Source organism: Micropterus salmoides, unplaced genomic scaffold, assembly GCF_014851395.1.
Source record: "Micropterus salmoides isolate LMB-PRFRI ecotype aquatic unplaced genomic scaffold, ASM1485139v1 Ms_hic_scaffold_8, whole genome shotgun sequence".
Lineage (NCBI taxonomy): Eukaryota > Metazoa > Chordata > Actinopteri > Centrarchiformes > Centrarchidae > Micropterus > Micropterus salmoides.
Genome location: NW_024044570.1, coordinates 21,272,267 through 21,291,508, shown reverse-complemented (window position 1 = coordinate 21,291,508; position 19,242 = coordinate 21,272,267). Strand labels below are relative to the sequence as shown.

Below are 19,242 nucleotides of genomic sequence, written 5' to 3'. Positions count from 1 at the left end.
AGAAGTACTACACAAATCAGCTGGACCAGAGGTTCTGTCTCATAAGACAGTCACTAATGTCTGGCCCCGAGCAAAGGGATGCATCATCATTTACACAGTCTAGGTTTCTATGTTTTGGCGAACAGAGATCCTCTCTCGGTCTTGAATGAACATTCCAGGAGAGGAGAGGAACAAAAAGAAAGGGAAAGCACCAAGAACAATCTCACAGCTCTGACCTAAACCCTAGTAAATGTGTACACTGTACAGACTAACATAAGAAGCATAGGAGAGGAAAGGTTAAGGATAAAACACAATACATAATAATAATAGTAAAAGAACATACATAAAAGATTAAATGTAAGAGGACACAATTTTCTGCCATAACAGGCAGTAGCTGGATTTTTTTTATTTGTTTCATTAAAATGCTTTACTTTAGAAATAGTATAAAAGCGCTATTTGCAATTTCCTTCTATAAAAAACATTGAATATATTTTTAAAATCTGAGCAGAAATGCCATTCTCTCCCAACTTTTACTCCCAGAACAGCGTCCCCCCCATTTCCATCTCTGGTCATATTATCCTAAACTCCATCATCATGTTCTAGTGTGTGTTTGTCTCTGTCTCTCTGTTAATGGTTGACAGATTGTAGGCCAACATGCTGGTGCTTATGTAAGTGATCACCTGACTCATTCCTTTGTCTGCTTTAGTGTAGGGGGAGACCGGGGATGGTCACAACATTTTTGACATTTCTATCTGTATCTTGGAGCTCTTTTAAGGCACTGCAGTCACAGTAGTGACATGGTAGTGAACATAATACAATTTAACAAAATGTGTAAATGTGCACCAACAGAATATAAGTATGTGTGTTCTTGTTTGTCTTGCACAGTGGTGACAGAAACATGGCACTCCTAGAGTGCAGGCCTCACGGGCCCTCAGGGAAGCCTATAGTTCTTATACTAACATTTGAACATAATAATGAAACAATTAAACGTTACTCTGTGTGTGTGTGTGTGTGTGTGTGTGTGTGTGTGTGTGTGTCAGACACATAACTGAAATTCAAAGAAAACATATAAATACAACTACACATTTTCATTGTTGTTGCAACTAGCTGTGTTTTTCTCCATTGTGTTTGTTGTGACTTTTGTTGAGGAAAGAATAACAAACACCTTTGTATGACGATGAGTTGAGCTATTATCACAGATCCAAATCATTGAGTCATTTCACTGTAATATCAAACCATGCAGACTTTATCATCCTCACCTGTTGACCTAACTTCATTTCCTTGGCGCAATCCATTATCTGGTGTGCCCCAGATATCCTGCCTATTCCGGGATATCACATGATAAAAATGTGTATCACAATGAAAAAAAAAAAGCCGCCACACTAAGCAAATATAGAGGACCTGGGAAAGACAAATTTGATAAATCTTGTTCCTGCTATGGTCATTATGAGTGACCCATTTACACTATTTATCAGCTGTTTAGTCATATTTTTTTCGGCATGTGTATAAAGAACTTTATGTTTCACAAGGACTCACAACATTGTAGAATGCTCCCTCCCAAAAACAGTTTCTCTTTAATCCATTTAACAAGAGTTTAACATTTCAAGCAGGCTGGCTCCTCATCAGCTACAGAGGCATCAGACGAAGCACATGGACAAAAAAGATGTATGTGTGTGTTTTACACAATGATTGCTGGACATGTGTAGAAAGTAGCCAACCAGAGAAAACCTTTTATTACTGTATTAATTATTTTTGAGCACATTAGACTATACTATATTATATTTAAAATCAAATCAAGTGCGTGACAGGGCTCCCGGTCATAAACATCACCCATACTGTAGTGACAAGACTGCATGTTCGTGTTTGTCTGTGTGTACGCATAGTTGCTCCATTAATTATCTGCCCAGTGACTTTTCTGAATATGATGAATGAATTATATGTTTTTGCTGACTAAACTGCCAGGCTGAGGCTTAGAAATGACTTTCTGCATTGGCACACTGAACACAAAGCTGTGCCTACGTTAGAATAGGAAAACACAGACTCGGGGTGGATATCAAAAAGCACTTATGTTATCTGGTTGCAATATATGAACAATTTTCAAATAAGCACATTTTCTAACTGTCATCGACATTTTGATTGGGATACAACGCGTTATTAAAAGCAGTCTATCATAGCCATCTGTCAAAGGTGTATCCTAATCATGATGAGAAAAAAAACATACCAGTTCATTCTAGGTCATTACTGGCACTCACACAAATCCATTTCTGATTAAATAATTCTTAATGTTGACATTGATTATCCACAAAGTTTATTCCAATGTGTGTTGGGTTTTCTGCATTAGACAAGTTAACACATGCTAACCCATCAGTTAAATATTCAATGCGTTCATCCAAAAAGTTGTGTTTGATGATGATGCCAATGTCAAAAAATTTGGTGCCTTTAGTGGTTATATAATCGGATTACACAACACACAGTGTACCAAAATATTGTTCAACCCATTCTGCACTACTGCTCCAGCTGTTTCTTCAATGTGTCTCTCACAACGGGTCAAACTCACATGCACAACCAACACATCTGCCAAGATTATAGGTCTCCCCACACTCAACCTGTAAGAGCTCATTGTAAGGCAATCATGCACATTGCAAACACACATAGCATCACACAACTACTCAGTCACCACTCCACTGCACTGCCCTCTGAGCGCAGGTTCCTGAGGTGCAGAAAGGTTCGCTTTGGCAAAAGACTGGTACCCGCAGCCATGGCAGGCCTAAACAGGTTGACTCACTTGTGGAATGATGAGTCTCATAATAGGGATAATAGGTCAGGCTTATACATAAGGATATCTCTTTCATTTTTGTACATTATTTAACTCTTCTTTCTGGCCAACCCTGTTGTTTTTGTTTATATTATTGCTTATACAGAAAAAAAGAGTATATTGTTGTTTTGAGTGACACAGTAGGCTACGTCTTCAGTCTGTGGGCATTTGTGATGTAATCATTGCTGTGGAGTCTGTGCTGTGCATATGTACGGTACACCAGTACCAGCTGCTGTCTGGAAAAAAGAAACTTTAAAAAAATCCAGCACCAGGAAGAATGAGGTTGCCAAACAGAGCCTTATCTATGTACAGTGCTGTGAAAAAGAATTTCCCCGCGGGGACAATAAAGTCTAACTAATAATTTTATATGGAAACTTCCGACCAGTAGAGTGTGACACACCTTTTAGAAGAACACACACCTCCCTGGGAAGGTGAACTGCTAATGTTAATTTTATATGTATTGTTAAAACTGACTCTATTTCAAAGGCAAGATTTAGGAGACTTTTCCTAAGCCAATGGCGCAGAAATGTAGATATTTATTCTTTAATACAGGTAATAAAAGATTCCATAGTTTGCTTAAAATGTAATCACGCTTCCTCTTAAAACATTCTTGCAGAACATAAACACTGAAAACAAATTTCAACAAAATCTATTTGCTTTACAGTAAAGTGTATTTACCAAAATACACTGATAATCAGAACAATACACAGCTTTATTATCCGTCTTCACTTCTACGCTGATCACAAATAGGATAACAGCCCCCCGTCGGCTGCTTCAGTGTCCGAACAGAGTCGGCATTTCTTGAGTATCCTGAATTTCTAAAAACTCCTGGAGCCCTGCTCTGTAGCAGACCATGTGCTTCCCAACCTCACCAAGAAGTCAAGGATCACGGTAAGTAAGACACATCTGTTCTGTGGTGTTAAATTAAACTCAGTCTCCTCTCTTTTGTCAATACGTAGACTTCTGTTGCCAAACTGTGGCACTGATTGAAAAGTTGCTGCTGCAGTAGTTTCCATGATAATCTTGTCTTTTTCTTTTCAGAAGTCCATGGACAAGGATCTTTGTTTGTCCATTTCATAATTCCCTCTTCGGCTTCCTGCTCTGCGTACATACACATCATATCTTCCATCTTCGTCCTCCTCTTCGTCCTCTTCCATCACTCTATCCTGCCGCCACAGTGCTCTATCCCCCATACCATGATGGCCCTGTATGCGGCCTGGTTTCATACTAGGCCAGCTCTTCTTCCGCAGACTGCTGTTCAAGTCCCTGAAGGGAGGCAAGGTGCTCTGGATGTCCCCTCTGAAAGGAGGGAGCTCCATGAATCCCCTGCCTATGCCATGTGCACCTTGAATTGCTTTGTTAGAGTTAACAGAAGCCTGGGAGCCACAATGGTGTTCGTGAATGCAGCGCGAGCCAGACGAGGATCTCCTGAGGGCCTGCAGGGACTGGAGTTCCTCTGATAACTCCCCAAGGTCCCCAGACATTTCCTAAAAAAGTTTAATGTGGTTGCATTTGCAAAGTTAAAAGAAAATCACCATGTACAGCTTATAATATATCAACGTAATCAAACTAACCTTGTCTCTGAGAGTAAAGAGTTCATAATGCGGAGGGTCAAACACTTCCTGGAAGTCAGCCCGCTGGAACAGGTTATTCTTACGTACCAACACCTTCAAATTATGGTTGAACACACTTGACACATTAGCTATTTCTACACCAATATTTTGTGGCATGATACTAAATAATGTCATTGTGACTTAATTACCTTTTTTCGTGGCTGTTTGACTTGCACCAGGATGGAGATGATGAGGAGCAGTAGCACCACACCCGTAGACACACAGATTACTGTTCCATGAGTCTTTGTGATGTTGTGAAAAACACTTTTTGTCTTTTTCTCTGGATGAAGGATAAGAAGATAGTGACACAGAGAGATAAAATGTGAGGGACACTTGGAGGTTCTGAGTGTACATCAGTCATTCACCTGTTGCCATACCCATCAGAACAGTCTGTATCTTTGGTTGCCAGGAGCAATTCAGAGTGTTCACTAAAAGCCTGTTTCACTGATAAACAGCCATCTCAATTATTTTAGGTGCTTAAGAGCCCGTACACAGCCGAGGGCCTTCAAGGTTTTTTAGCTTGAAAGATACCAATATAGACTGCTCTTTGGTATCAGGGTGACACATCACAGACTTGCTGGACATTTGAGAGGAGAGATGGAGGGTTATGTTGTGAGAGTGTGAGGGCAGAATCATATCCACACATCCTCAAGGAGGCTCAATGTGACACAACAGACCCAGACACAACATGTGTGATATTACACTGTTATACAGGACAGCACATTTTCAAAGAAATAGTTTCAAAGTACTTTGGCACAACTGGAGTACCTTTACAGTTGCTTTCATCCCAGGGAAAGACACAGTTTTGCATGCCGTTGCACACCAGAGAAGTGTTGATGCACATGTTACTGTCGCAAAAGAATGCACTGCTTTCGCAGGGTGCTGAAACACAAACACAGGTGTATTAGTATGGGATGCCAACACACTGACAAAGCAACCAAAGCCATTTACAGTCAGAGGAAATTAATCAATTAAAGTTGAGTAATAAAGTGCTTACTGAATTACAAATTCTCTCTCTCTTTTTAAAAGGATACATAGAAACCCAGCATGAGTGTAATATTTTAACACATCATATATTATTATTAGTCCATTTTCTACAATTGTTACCAAGCAGGGCAGGAATTTCACAACAGCCATGAAGGCCATGGATGCCCCCACAGTTTGGCCTTGTGCTTGTCAAAATTATACACCAATCAGCCATAACATTATGACCACCTGCTGGTCATAATGTAGGTCTCCCCTTTGCCATCAAAAGAACCCTGACTAGTCGAGGCACGGAATCCTCTGTTCAGACATCTTTCTATCAGCATCAACTTTTTCAATAATTTGACCTACAGTAGCTCATCTGTTGGATCGTACCACACTGGCCAGACATCTTTCCCACATCATCAGTGAGCCTTGGCTGCCCATGGCCCTGTGGGTGGTACAACGCTTTTCCTTCCTTAAAGATGTGTTCACACTGAAAGCAAATCCAGCATTTTGGGCGGCTTGTTTACATACAAAGTCAATGCAAAGATGCCAATTCCTGTGAATTTTCAACTTGGGCGAGAAATACGCTTGATGCTGTGTTGCGAAAGCCTATCAGCGGTGAGACTGCCCAAATGTCACCAGCAGCTTCGGAGCATTGTTTGGAAAAGGACCTGGCAAGCGGTGTAATGACAATCCGCTGGCCGACGGAGAGCTGCTAAAGAACGGGAAGTGTATGGGAGTAGTGCTGCAGCTTTTTGACAAATAAACACCCGTAGTCAGTCTAGCCCAGCTCGATCCGAACTACATTCAGAAAACAAACATTTTAAAAGTTGTTGTCCTGCTGACAGACCTGACAAAGCATGAATTCATATGTCTAACAAATCGGCATCATATTGTAGTTATTTCAGCATCAGTTTTATTGCAATTAAATACAGCAAAAGGTTTACTTTGGGTTCATATAGCTGTAGTATTCGCGGGTTGTGTTTATTCGCTTATCGCGTTGTGTGTGAACACTCAAAATGTCCAGCGGTTAAACTCGCGCGAATAAAGCGAGGCGACTATTAACTTTGCTTTCAGAGTGAACACAACTTTAGACCAATTTTGATAGGTACTGACCAAAACAGACCGTTTTGGAGATGCTCTGGCCCAGTCATCTAGCAATCACAATTTGGCCCTTGTCAAAGTCACTCAAATCCTTAGGCTTGGCCATTTTCCAGCTTTGAGGACAAAATGTTCACTTGCAGCCAAATATATGACGCCCACTGACAGGCGCTATGGTAACGAGATAATCAGTGTTATTCACTTCACCTGTCATTGGTCATAATGTTATGGCTGCCCTGACGCCCCACCTGATTTTGCAGTTTTCTCCTCTGTCTCTTTCCTGTCCATACGCTTTTTAGACATAAGTGTCTTTCATTGAGACACTGAATTATTATTTGGCAACATCAAGTAAGCGCACATAACCAGTGGTGGGTTTTCTTTAGAGCCTGGTATAAACTGCTACAAAATCTGGCTATTTCTGACAATAGTTTGACACTAATCTAGCTCCGGCCAACAAGGAGACTTAATCTAACCCATTCTGATGTGTCAATGCTGCAAAGCTGTGACTGAGTGAACATCTGAGAAGAGAAAGTTGACTGGCTGAGGAAAGAACGTTTGATAAATTAGCGAATAAGAGAAGAAGCCATAGTCAAACTGGCCATTGGGAGCACCAGGTCGCCCTGTGGGCCGCTTAAGCAGCCCAAACATGAGGGAAGCATCATCAGCCCACTTATATTTATGCACCAGCCCGCATACTCCCCCTTAAGATCCTCAGTCCTAGTTCAGCTGTACAAGTACAATGTTTTGTAGCTAGAGCTGCAAGACAGAAGACAATAGGGATAAGATAAGCAAGGTTTGGGTTTGACTGGCTGGCTATTTAGTTATATCAGGTGCCTTTTGCTTTTCATAAAATTTGATGAGCACATAAACTTTTCATAAAGTTTAGCATAGCATAGCCCAGCTCGATCCGAACTTTTCATAAAGTTTATGTGCAACAACACTTTTCGTAAAACAACCAATCACAGCCTGGACAGAGCAGGACATTAAAAAAGGCTGACGTGTTACAGTAAACTTTCGAAATGTTGCATAAATGGCTATGATTGTTTACAAGTTAGTACTTAATAAATTATAAAAATAAAAAGCTCTTGAAGGATAATTTCAGTATTTTTAAACCTGGGCCCTATTTTCACATATTTTGATGTTGAAATGACTTGTAGGGGCAAAAATGATTGCAATCCGTGCTAAAGACGGCTTCAGCTGCAACGTAATCCTTCAGGGCAAATGTTCCAGTCAAAATTATAGTGCTGTGCAAAGGTTTTAGGCAGGTGTGGTAAAATGCTGTAAAGTAAGAATGCTTTCAAACATAAAAAAGCTTACAAGGAACCTCCACCATGCTTCACTGTTGCCTGCAGACACTCATTCTTGAACCGCTCTCCAGCCCTTCGGCAAACAACCTGCCTCCTGCTACAGCCAAATATGTAAAATTTTGACTCATCAGTCCAGAGCACCTGCTGCTATTTTTCTGTACCCCGGGTTCCTGTGTGTATCCATATTTGATGCGCTCACCCAGTTGTATTCCTCCTACACAGCTGTTTCTGTTTCAGTTAATGATTGTGTTTCAACCTACATATTGAATTTATGATCATTAGCAGCTGTTTGGTATAATTATTGATTTGCCTGCAAAACCCTTGACTTTGTACAAGTGTACCTAGAAGAACTGATGATGTTTTGAAGGCAAAGGGGTGTCACACCAAATATTGATTTGAATTAGATTTTTATTCTGTTCACTCACTTTGTCTTATGTTAATTGATAAACATAATCTATTACCTTGTCTATTTTGAAAGCTTTCTTCCTTTACAGCATTTTTACACACCGCCTAAGACTCTTGCACAGTACTGTACACCCAAAATAAAATACTCAGACTGTTATACCAGGTCTCTAACAACATAATGGAAAGGATCCGAATGAGTGACTCCCGGTGAAACCGTTTGTTTTTAACAAGAAACTAAAGTGTCGCTCAAGGACAATTCTCACTGTCAAATTTCATGAGAGGTGAATTGTTGCAGGAAGATGACGGTGGAAATGTGAGTCAGAGTTGGAGAAAGGAGTTTGTTGTGGTAGAGTAAAGTCAGGAAATAAGGCCTTGCTGGCAGTTCCTCTACATACACCACAAACAACTCTCTCTATTCCCACCGGCGTTTCCTGCAACAACTCGCCTCTCACGAGATTTCAGAGAGAGAATTTTCCTTCAGCAAGATTTCTGTTTCTTGTTAAAAACAAAGGGCCGGGAGTCACTCAAAGAATCCTTTCCATGATGTTGTTAGACACCTTTTATAACAGTCTGAGAGTGTCAGTGGGAAAAACAAGCAGCATAATTACCCCGATGGAATATGTTTTAGCCACTGTAGGCAGTACACGGCTGCTGGCTGAAAGCCATCAACTGCACGGATTCCAAAACCTTTTGTATCCATTAGTCATTTTGACACCAAAATACTATATATGAGAAAATAGGGCCCAGGTTTAAAAATACCAAAATATCCTTTAAGTTAAAAATCATTGTTTTATTTGATGGCTTGCTGCTCTGGCATTTGGGCTTTGTGCCCTCAAAAGAGTGACAATACTAAAGGCCAAGTGGCCTTGCCCCTAAAATGTTGAAATTCCAGGCCTGCTACCAACAATTTTACGCTTAAAATAGCTGCAGTACTGACTAGAAACCACAGGAGGGTGTTGCTACAAATATTTTTGCAACATACTATACTTGCCCTGACATAGCTGCAGAAACTTAACTAAAGGGACACTGGTAAAAATGTAAAATGACAGAGGTTAAGAATAATCTGAAGGAGAAACTCACGGTCTGTAAAAGAAGTGAAAAGCATCCGGAAACGGCTGAGACGGCTTGTCTCATCAGCCCACATCCTCACTACTCCCACACCAGTGTCCAGCATGATGTCATTAGCTACTGTACTACAAAACTTGGCCTGCAAGAAACCACACACCATTTTCTATTATAGAGTTTGATGTGTAGTCTCATTGACACCAAGGTCTGTAGAACAGTTGCTACATATTTATCATTCTTGTTAAAATGAGCATGTATGACAAGGAAAAAAAGATTAACCATGTTGTGTAGCAGAAGGAGAAAGAAATTCACTGAGAGTATAAAGCAATACAGTATACAACAAATAAAGCACATCAGATCATGGGGCTTTCATTTTACAGTCTGGAGTAACATACTGCATATTAGACATATATTACCTTTAGGTCCTCAATTGCATTACTGCCATCATAAACAGCCACAAAGTTCTTCTTACATTCGTTTGAGTTTTCCATCTGGTATTCCAGGAATTGCAGGTAAATCTGGAATAAGCAATGACATATATACAATGTACTTTTTGTTATTTTCTTCTTTCGTACAGTCAGTAAATGTTTGATTGCTATGATGATGTGTATGTGTATGTGATATGAAGTTGAAACCCACATGTTTTGTCTTTAATATTATGTAGAGGATATGGAACAAATACGGTACATCACAATAGATGTGGAGGCTCTGCAGAATGTAAAATGCACTGCAGGCTCATCTTTTCAACCACAGTACTATTTGTCAATGTATCACATCCCCTCTCCTCAACTTCATATTGTGAGACTTTGTTTTTTTTTTAGGAAATAAAGCGTATTCTGCTGTTGTGCATTAGATAACATGGCATAAATGTCCAACTTTAACATGTCACATGCCGTACCCTGTTGTTTGCTGGGGCTCGTATAGTCCAGATGCAGTCCACTGCCTGGTCTGGCTTCACTTTAAAATCCTCCTCCACCTGACTGGAACGGATCAGGCCATCAGCCCCAGACACTCAAACTGACAATCTGACCCACAGACAGTGACAAAGGGTAATAGCAAAGAGGCAGATAAAATGAAAACATAACAGAGAAAAAGGAGATCAGAGGTGACTGTGAAAAGGCAACCATGGCTTTGCATCAGCTATTAATCTAAAGATGTGCAAATGAAGCTATTTCAGATGGCTGAGTTGTGTGGTTACACTACCTGGGATGGGGTTTAAGAGTCCTCCCACATGCAGATGAAATTCAGGGTCTTCATAGGGGAAATTATAGAGACAGTCAAATATCACACTATCAGATGCATTTGATCGAAGTGAGTAATAGGATGGTGCAGTATGAACATTGCCATACAGGGATCGATGAACCATCCCAGAGTGTTTTAATCACCTGCAGTAAAGCTGTACTGGACCTGGAAGCCAGTCTCCTCCAGCTCTTCATCACTGTAGAAGCGGATCCACAGGAAGCGTCCAGTGGAGAGGACAAGTCCAGGACTGGCCGAGCCACAGTAGCGATTGATGAGTGGCGAGAAGCTGAACGGCCCGTCCCGCACCTCGATGTGGTCGAAACGACATTCAAATGACTCCTCTATGTAAAAGGTGTCATCAAACAGGAGCTCTATCCTCTGGCGGGGCTGGGCTGGGGGAAGCAGAGCGGCATATCACATCTACTGGCACAGAGGTGATCCAGGGATATAATGCTATCAGAGAACGGACAGTGCAGTGAAAAAGATTTGCCTCATTGGTGATGATATTTTATGTAGAATCACTGCAGGTCTTAGTTTTGTGGGGTCCAGTAGCAATTGGCATTGCATATTAAGTTGTTCAGACATTGCCATGGCTTTGTTACCAAAACAAATATAAATAAATCTGCAACATTCAAGAAAACTGGAATAGGAGCTCAACTTTTTTCCCAGCAGTGAAATTATCAGGCTCATGTGTGCGTTGTTGTTTACCTTCCAGTACATACAGGCACTCCTTGTTTGGAGGGTACATATTTGGGTAGTTTGGGGAGCTGAAGCTGCCACCATCTGTGTATCGTACCCAGTTTCCACACTGACGAGATTGCAGCGGCCGCTGAGAGGGGTTTACCACTTTTGATCCTGCGCCTCATCTTTACGTATAGGAGAGCCACGAGACACATGTCATTATGATATTTAATGATAGAAAGATTATTTGCATCTAATTATACAATGTGAAGACAAATACACCCAATTAAGTTACATTATGTGTCTTAATTTCATGTAGTGAATATATCAGTCTTACCTTTAGTCTTTTGTGCCAGAGCAAATCCCTCCTCAATGAATAGGAGAAATATCCAGACTGTAAAATAAGCCGACAGTATGCGAGTAAGGGTTCAATCAAGGAATAAAGGAAAGAGAGAGAGAGAGAGCTTAGCAGGATTTGTGTGTCTCTGCTCGTTGTCTCAGTGCGCTCAGCCGAATCCCTAAATGTATATATCAGGCCAGGGTGTGGAGTTCAAAAGCTTGGAAGGAAAGAATAAAGACATGCTTCTTCAACCATCTGCTTGCTTAACTCCATCCATCCATCGTCAACCGCTTATCCTGTGTACAGGGTCGCGGGGTTTGCTTAACTCTTCCTTCTATTTTTACATCCTTCTTTTGCTTTATCCCCAACTAAGATTTATATATCACACAGTGGACAAGCGTAGGAACTGATGTCTGCAAAGATGCTGCGCGAGGATGTCTCATGGTGAACAAAAAAATGATCTATGTCATGAAATACTAGCTTAAAAATACTACTACATAAAATAGGCTATGACTTTAATAGAGCTGCTAGTCCAGTGGCACTGGGCCACAAAATTTTGGTTTTCACCAAAGTGGCATGTTGCTGTAAATGTCAACTCACAAACTGCATTTATTATGTAGGCCGTGGACATTGCTTGATGGCTTGTTTGTACTCTGCTCACATGGGCCTCTAAATGCTTTATTCCATGTTACCATGCCTAATAATAAAATTAATTAAAATGTGTCCAATAACTTCATGTCTATAAAATAATTTGAAACCAGACATCCAGAATCTAACCTCGAGAAAACCTCAAATAAGAATCTATGGAAGTGTAGGCCTACTGTAACACAGAATTTCAACTGAATTTCAATTAGCTGACAGAAATTTAGCTACACTGTCATCATCTACAATGTCACCAGCTGACCCTTCATGGAAGAATTAAGGGGTTTCATTCATTAAATGAAGGTACTCCATTGAACCACTTCCACAGAAACCATATTCTGTGTGTAGAGGAGGAACTGAGGCAGCAGCAGCCCAAATCCTCCTGCCCGGGCACTGAGCCACCACATGCTGATGCAAGAGGGAAAACAGATTTCCCCCTTTTGAAAAATTTGGATTTTTCCTTCTTTCGTGCTAAACGTGTCTTTACTTTTACACCAGCAAAGACAGAGAGCACAGAGCACAAGTGGGGAGCTGTCACTTCAGCACCATGAATCGTTATACCAGAGACATTTTCAAAATAGAAAGATTAGTTTGACGTGTCCCTGTCTTTTAAAACGTCTCTATGAACCAGCTGTAAAAATCCCCGTACTGTTTCTCCCCATATAGCTTCATTGTGATGACGGCAATCGTTTTGTGAAAAAACATGCAAACTGTACCTGTTTAAGAACTTTGTGAGTAAGGTACACGAATGTGTCGGGAGTCTGCCAGGAAAAAGACATCTCGACACAAAGATTGGAAACTCTTACATCTCTCAGTCCCCCTCAGACACAGAAAGGAAAGAAACAATTTCGGCAAAAGCCTTAAATCATAGCAAATATGGATCATCCCACTCACCTACATGCATCCTCTCAGTTGGAGTCACGTTTTCTTGGGTTTGATATCAAACTTGACCAGCTGTGTGTCCCTCACATCCCTCAGCTCGTTTAAATCAATGGTCTGGATTAGCGCCTGTTAGAACCACTAATTTACAAAATCCAACTTTCACATTTTCATCCTAATCCCACTGGTCAAGATGACAGACTCTTGTGGGACAAATATAGGAGCTGATGATCTTATGACTCATGATCAGTCTTCCTTTACAGAATAAAAACAAAAACTGGCAGATGAGTACAGTTTCCCACCGCAAGGACGCTGTTCCTGCAGAGCTCAAGTCTGTGTCAGTCTCAGACTGATCCATCCTCCAACATAAACCGATGATCTGTCTGCGGCTGCTCGCGGTTTTAAGATTGGGCTCAGTTGGCGCGGGAAGGGGGAAGAGCTGATTGCGCATGTGCACCATCCTACATGAGTAATAAGTGATACAGTAATCAACTCACAGTCTGTTTGGCCTAATGATGAACAACATTAGGAATTCCCATTTATTAAAATTTAATTAGCTGATACAGAGCAAGTGTCCAGAAGGCAAATTCTTGCACGCAGCTCTCCTCTCTTCTCTCTCTCTCTCTCTCTCACACACACACACACACACACACCCAGGGCACCTGTGCCAAAAATCTCACTTGGCATAAATCAGTTAACACATTGCCATTGCATTCCATCTATGCAGAGCAGAGAGCATTCCCTGTTGTCTTTTGTAATTTTTCTCAGAGACACACAGCGCCAAAAGCCTTAAAAAAACTGGCTAGAGCTGCAGAGAGATGAAAATGGAAGCCAAGAAAAGGGATGGAGATTTTTTCTTTGATGTGTCACCTTTTAACAACAGAACCTGTCACTATGTCTGCTGGCAGATTTGCGCCTCTTCAGCTGATTGTAACAGCTTTAAATTGGTGGCTTTGTTCACAGAGGTGGACAATGTAAGGGTGCTCCTGGCAGCCAAAGACACTCTCACTTTGACAGATACCTGGTGAGTGAAATGGTCTGATATCATCCCATCCTGGCCTTTCACACTCAATCTTGGATGGGCATATGCATCCAAACTACAAAACTGGTCATTTGTAGTTTCTTTTAAACAGTACGACCTAAAACTGAAGACATTTTAATTTCCCATGACTGGTCATTTGTTGTGGCAAAAAAACTGATACCTGCCTTTCTAGTGTTGTTAGTAGTGTTAGTGCTAGATGCTGTCACTGATGCTTTAAGTAGAAATATGAAATTATTAGTAGTAGTAGCTATTAAAGTCAAGTCAAGTAAATTTTATTTGTATAGCACATACTCATACACGGGTAAATTCAATGTGCTTTACAGTAAAACACAGAAAACAAACAAATGGGATAGAAAATACATATGTAAAATCCTCAACATACATACTGTACATAAAACAAAGTCTTTATAATCCCTGTCCTATTCCAGAAGGATTACAACAGGCGCACATGTACGCATTCTCTCACACAAACACACTTGCACGTGCGCGCACACACACACACAACACACTGAAAGAAATGCAATGTTTTACGACTGTTTTAAAAGAAGATTCAGTTGCAGTAGATCTCACTCAGAAGTACTTGTTATACAGCAGAATGGCCCATGTCACTGTTTTATTATTACACCCTTTGTTATTGGATTAATATTACTGATAAACATTTAAGCAGAAATTGTATGTTGTATCAAGTGGCACTCCTTTTAACTACTTTATGTTGGGCAGTTTAGTACTGACAACCCATCATAATGTAATAACATGATCATGTGTTTGCAAAGTAACTAGTTACTACTGTCAACAGATAAATGATTTTGAGTAAAACGTACGTATTTCCCTCAGAAATTTAGTGGAGTGAAAGTATAAAGTAGAAGAAAATGGAAATAATCTAGAAAACTATAATACCTAAATACAGTAATTAAGTACATGTACATAGTTACACTGTACCTGTACTGTTACCACTGCTGACCAGATTCTCACACAAGCAGACGTGGTGTGGTTAGTACCTTCCTTTCAGTGCATGTAATTTATGTTAAATTTTCTGGTGCTAATGACCTTATTTCCTTTCCTGCGTCTCTGCATTTCGGTTTCTCACATAACACTTGCAAAACAAAGACAGAAGAACAACAGCAGCCATCAAAGTTCACAAACAACAAGCAAAGCACAAAGCAAAGCGTCATATCAGAAAGTCCAGGGGCCATGTTTTCACAGGCCATCATTATTCAGTAAGGTGGGACCAATTTTTCTTCGGCAGTAACAACCTCTGGGTAAATTAATTCAACAGGAGATGAACACTCACCCACAAAAAATGCACAAGCATAAAGTTGCATCATCCGGGCCTGTGCTTTAAAACACTATTCCCTTGTGAATGCTTATGAAGTGAAAGTGTCATCTCAGAGATGCATGAATCATTTATTTTCCGGGGTGTGTTTGGTGTGGAGGGACTGCTGTGATGCCTCCTCCTCCTGAGCAGTGTGACATTTGAACTGCAGCGACAAAGTGTGACTGTGCGACTGCTAGTCGACAAGCCTCCATGAACGCCAGCTGTCACGACCACATGCCACAGTTGTCAACAATCACTGTTTGTTACTCTCTGTCCGTCTGTCACTCATCCAGTCACCCATACAGGCACATATGCACACTGACAAACTGATGCACATAAATCTTTGTTTACTTCACATCAAATAGGTTAAAAAACTGCATCTGTTGCCATGGCAGCCAGGCTGGTGTCTCACCTGCTTCTTCTGAGGCAAGCAGGGACCTAGAAAGCTGAGGTTTTAGGGGGATTGACAGAAACAGGGATCAAAGTGGAACGAAATCTCCCCAGACTGTCTACCTGTGCTGCTGCTACTGAAGGGAAAGTTTTGTGTTATAGCAAGCTAAAACCAATGGAAATACTGTGTTTTCTTTGAATCTCCTGTGACTTACAGTGATGTTGGGAAAGCTTTTATAATACTGAGGTATCCTTGAAGTCTTTAATTTGCTCCCACTATGCACATTACTGCAGCCCTGTAATGTTTTTGAATAAACTGCTTCAACATACTGCCTGTGTGTGGGCTCTCTCTGTAAAAACTATTCAACAAGCTGATGAAAAAGAGTATTCTATGATAGGAGTACAATGGTCCCAAGGAAACGGATTTGCTTAAATGTAAAGGTACTATATGAAAACAAGTTTGCCATGTTGTTCTTTGTGTGTTTTGAATTTACTGAAACTTTTTTATTGCAACTGCAAATTATTGGAAACTAACATGATTTCTTTTGGCAAATGTCATCTCGAGCAAAAGCTCTGGAACAGCTAATGAACCTTGTAGTGAGATTGCATTGCCAGCTTTCACTCTTTCATTATAATTTTTGACTATCCAAGATGGCGCTGCATATAGCTGCCTCGGTGTTAGTATGATGTAATTCAGTTTTTGGCTGTGATTCGCGGAGCTCTTTCACCAGAGAAGAGCTCATGAACATCAGGGGAACAACTCCAGTGGATTTATTTCCCACTTTTCTCGCGTGATCAGTGGAATTATTGGATATTTTGGTGAAGGGCACCTTGCTGTTGCTCAGGGTGAACGCGTGCTCACTGTGCAACAATCTGGACGAACTCAGCTACTGGTGGGGAAAAACAGAGACCTTTATTCATATTCTGTTCTGTGCTTCACGCAGACATGGCTGTGTAAACAGATACCGGAATCCGCGCTGCAGCTGGCTCGCTTCCAACTGTAAGAGTGAACCACAACACAGAACTCTCTGGCAAACAAAAGGTTGACCAATGTGACAGTGATTGAGCAGCACTGTTCTCCACACCTGGAATTTTTTACCATTAATTGTTAACAGTTTTATTCTTCCTGTGGTTTGCTTCATTCACTCTGGTAGAGGACCTCCAGGCGTGTTTGGACTGCACTGACTGGGATGTTTTCGGGACGCTACCAACAGTCTGGATGAGTTTACTGTGCTGTGATGTCCTACATCAGTTTCTGTGAGGACAGTGATACGAACATGCACCAGTGACACGCACAATGACAAACCCTGGTTTAAAGCCAAACTCAGACAGCTAAGGTTGGAAAAGAAGGAGGCATATAGGAGTGGGGACAGGGGCGGGTGCAGTACGTTAAAGTACAGGTTAGCAAGGAGGTGCGAGAAGCTGACAACTGTTAGAAACTAAAACACCAGTTCTCTGCAAACAACATGCCACTTCTGTCTGGAAGGGTTCAGACAGATCACGACCTATAAACCCAAAGCCCCCCACTCCATTAATGACTGTCGCCTGGCAAATGAGCTGCACCAGTACTACTGCCGCTTCGAGAGTCAATCGGACACCATCCCCCGTGATCCTCCGCTCAGCTTCAGTCCCAGTCCACCATCTCCTCCTCCCCTCCTCAGAGTTGGACAGCTCCTACCCCTTCCCCTGTCTCCATCTCAGAGAGGGATGTCAGCAGACTATTCAGGAGGCAGAAACCCTACAAAGCAGCTGGGCCAGACTCCGGACTCCTGTCTCCCCATCTCCCCATTCACACTGAAGCACTGTGCTGATCAGCTCACTGGAGACATGTCATGTTCCAGCCTGCTTCAAAACCTCCACCATCATCCCTGTCCCCAAAAACAAGGACCACAGGTCACTGTCATTATGTCACACCCACTCCTAGACCACCTGCAGTTCACCTACAGAGCCAACAGGTCTGTAGATGATGCAGTATACATGGCCCTTCACTTAATCCTCCAGAACCTGGACTTCCCAGGAACCTACGCCAGGACTGCAGGACAAGCTCTCTTAGCTGAACGAGCCTGACTGCACCTGCAGGTGGATCACAGGCTTCTTGACAGACAGGAAGCAGCACATGAAGTTGGAAAACATCTCTCAGACTCCAGGACCATCAGCACCAGTTCACCTCAAGGCTGTTTCTTCCCCCTCTGCTTCTCCCTGTACACCAACAGCTGCACCTCCAGTCACCAGTCTGTCAAGCTCCTGAAGTTTGCGGATGACACCACCCTCAGTGGGCTCATCTCTGGTGGAGATGAGTCCGAATACATGTGCGAGATTGACCATCTGGTGACCTGGTGAAGCCAGAACAGCCTGGAGCTCGACGCTCTGAAGACAGTGGAGATGGTCGTGGACTTCAGAAAGAACCCAGCCGCACCCTCCCCCATAATCCTGTGGACTCCTTCCACTTCCTGGGCGCCATCATCTCCCAGGACCTCAAGTGGGAGCTGAACATCACCTCCAAGAAGGCCCAGCAGAGGATGTACTTGTTGCAGTTGAAGAAGTTCAGCCTGCCAAATTCATTGATGGTGCACTTCTACACATCCTCACCTCCTCCATCACCATCCGGTACGCTGCTGCCACTGCCAGAGACAAAGCAGGCTGCAGTGTATTATTCGCTCTGCAGAGACAGTGATTGGCTGCAATCTCCCATCACTTCAGGAACTGTACACCTCCAGGACTTTGAAGCAAGCAGGAAATATTGTAGCTGATCCCTCCCACCCCAGACACAAACATTTTCAGACTCTCCCCTCTGGCAAGAGGCTCCGGTCGATCAGGACCAAAACCTCTTGCCAAAAAACAACTTCTTCCCGTCTTCAGCTAGTCTCGTTAACAAGGCCCGGCCCCACACTGACACCCCCCACCCCCTTCAAATAATGCAAATGTCTCTGGACGTCTAAATTTTACTTAATTTCATATCATGCACAAATCTGGCACAATGCACATATTTTTGTTAATTGTTGTTGTTTTACATTTTTATATCTTGTCAATTGCACATTTGTATATTTCTACATTTATTTATGTCTAACTGTATGTTTGTCTATGTGTAGCACCTTATCACCAAAGCAAATTCCTCGTATGTGTAAAACACTACTTGGCAAGAAAGCTCCTTCTGATTCTGTATAAATAAGTAAAACAAAACCACTAAAAACCATTTGTGTCTCTTGAGAGCTGTAGTAAAGCAACCATGTTTTGTTCAAAAGCAATGAAGTATTGATGTTTCTTCTTTTTGACACATGAAATATCTGCATGCTTACATCATGTAACATGTAACATCATGTCTTTCTTTTGTTATTTTACTTCATTACTTACTTCAAGTGTGTTTTTTTCCTTTGTAGCAATAGTAGGAATTAATTGTGACTAGCGTGATTGCAACATATTAAACCATGTTAAAAAAATGAGCAACTGCACAGTGTGA

At 41.6% G+C, this 19,242-nt stretch overlaps 1 protein-coding gene across 1 annotated transcript; it reads right to left on the bottom strand.

The window, feature by feature from the left end:
- Positions 1-3,310: 3,310 nt before the first annotated feature.
- Positions 3,311-13,355, bottom strand: neto2b (neuropilin (NRP) and tolloid (TLL)-like 2b). The gene is given in 13 exon segments (XM_038704934.1): positions 3,311-4,281; positions 4,369-4,461; positions 4,557-4,687; positions 5,176-5,289; positions 9,270-9,396; positions 9,671-9,772; positions 10,153-10,265; positions 10,268-10,279; positions 10,458-10,505; positions 10,640-10,888; positions 11,205-11,357; positions 11,515-11,571; positions 13,054-13,355. Coding segments are annotated over 13 exon segments (1,659 nt in total). The 5' UTR covers positions 13,064-13,355; the 3' UTR covers positions 3,311-3,831.
- Positions 13,356-19,242: the final 5,887 nt, after the last annotated feature.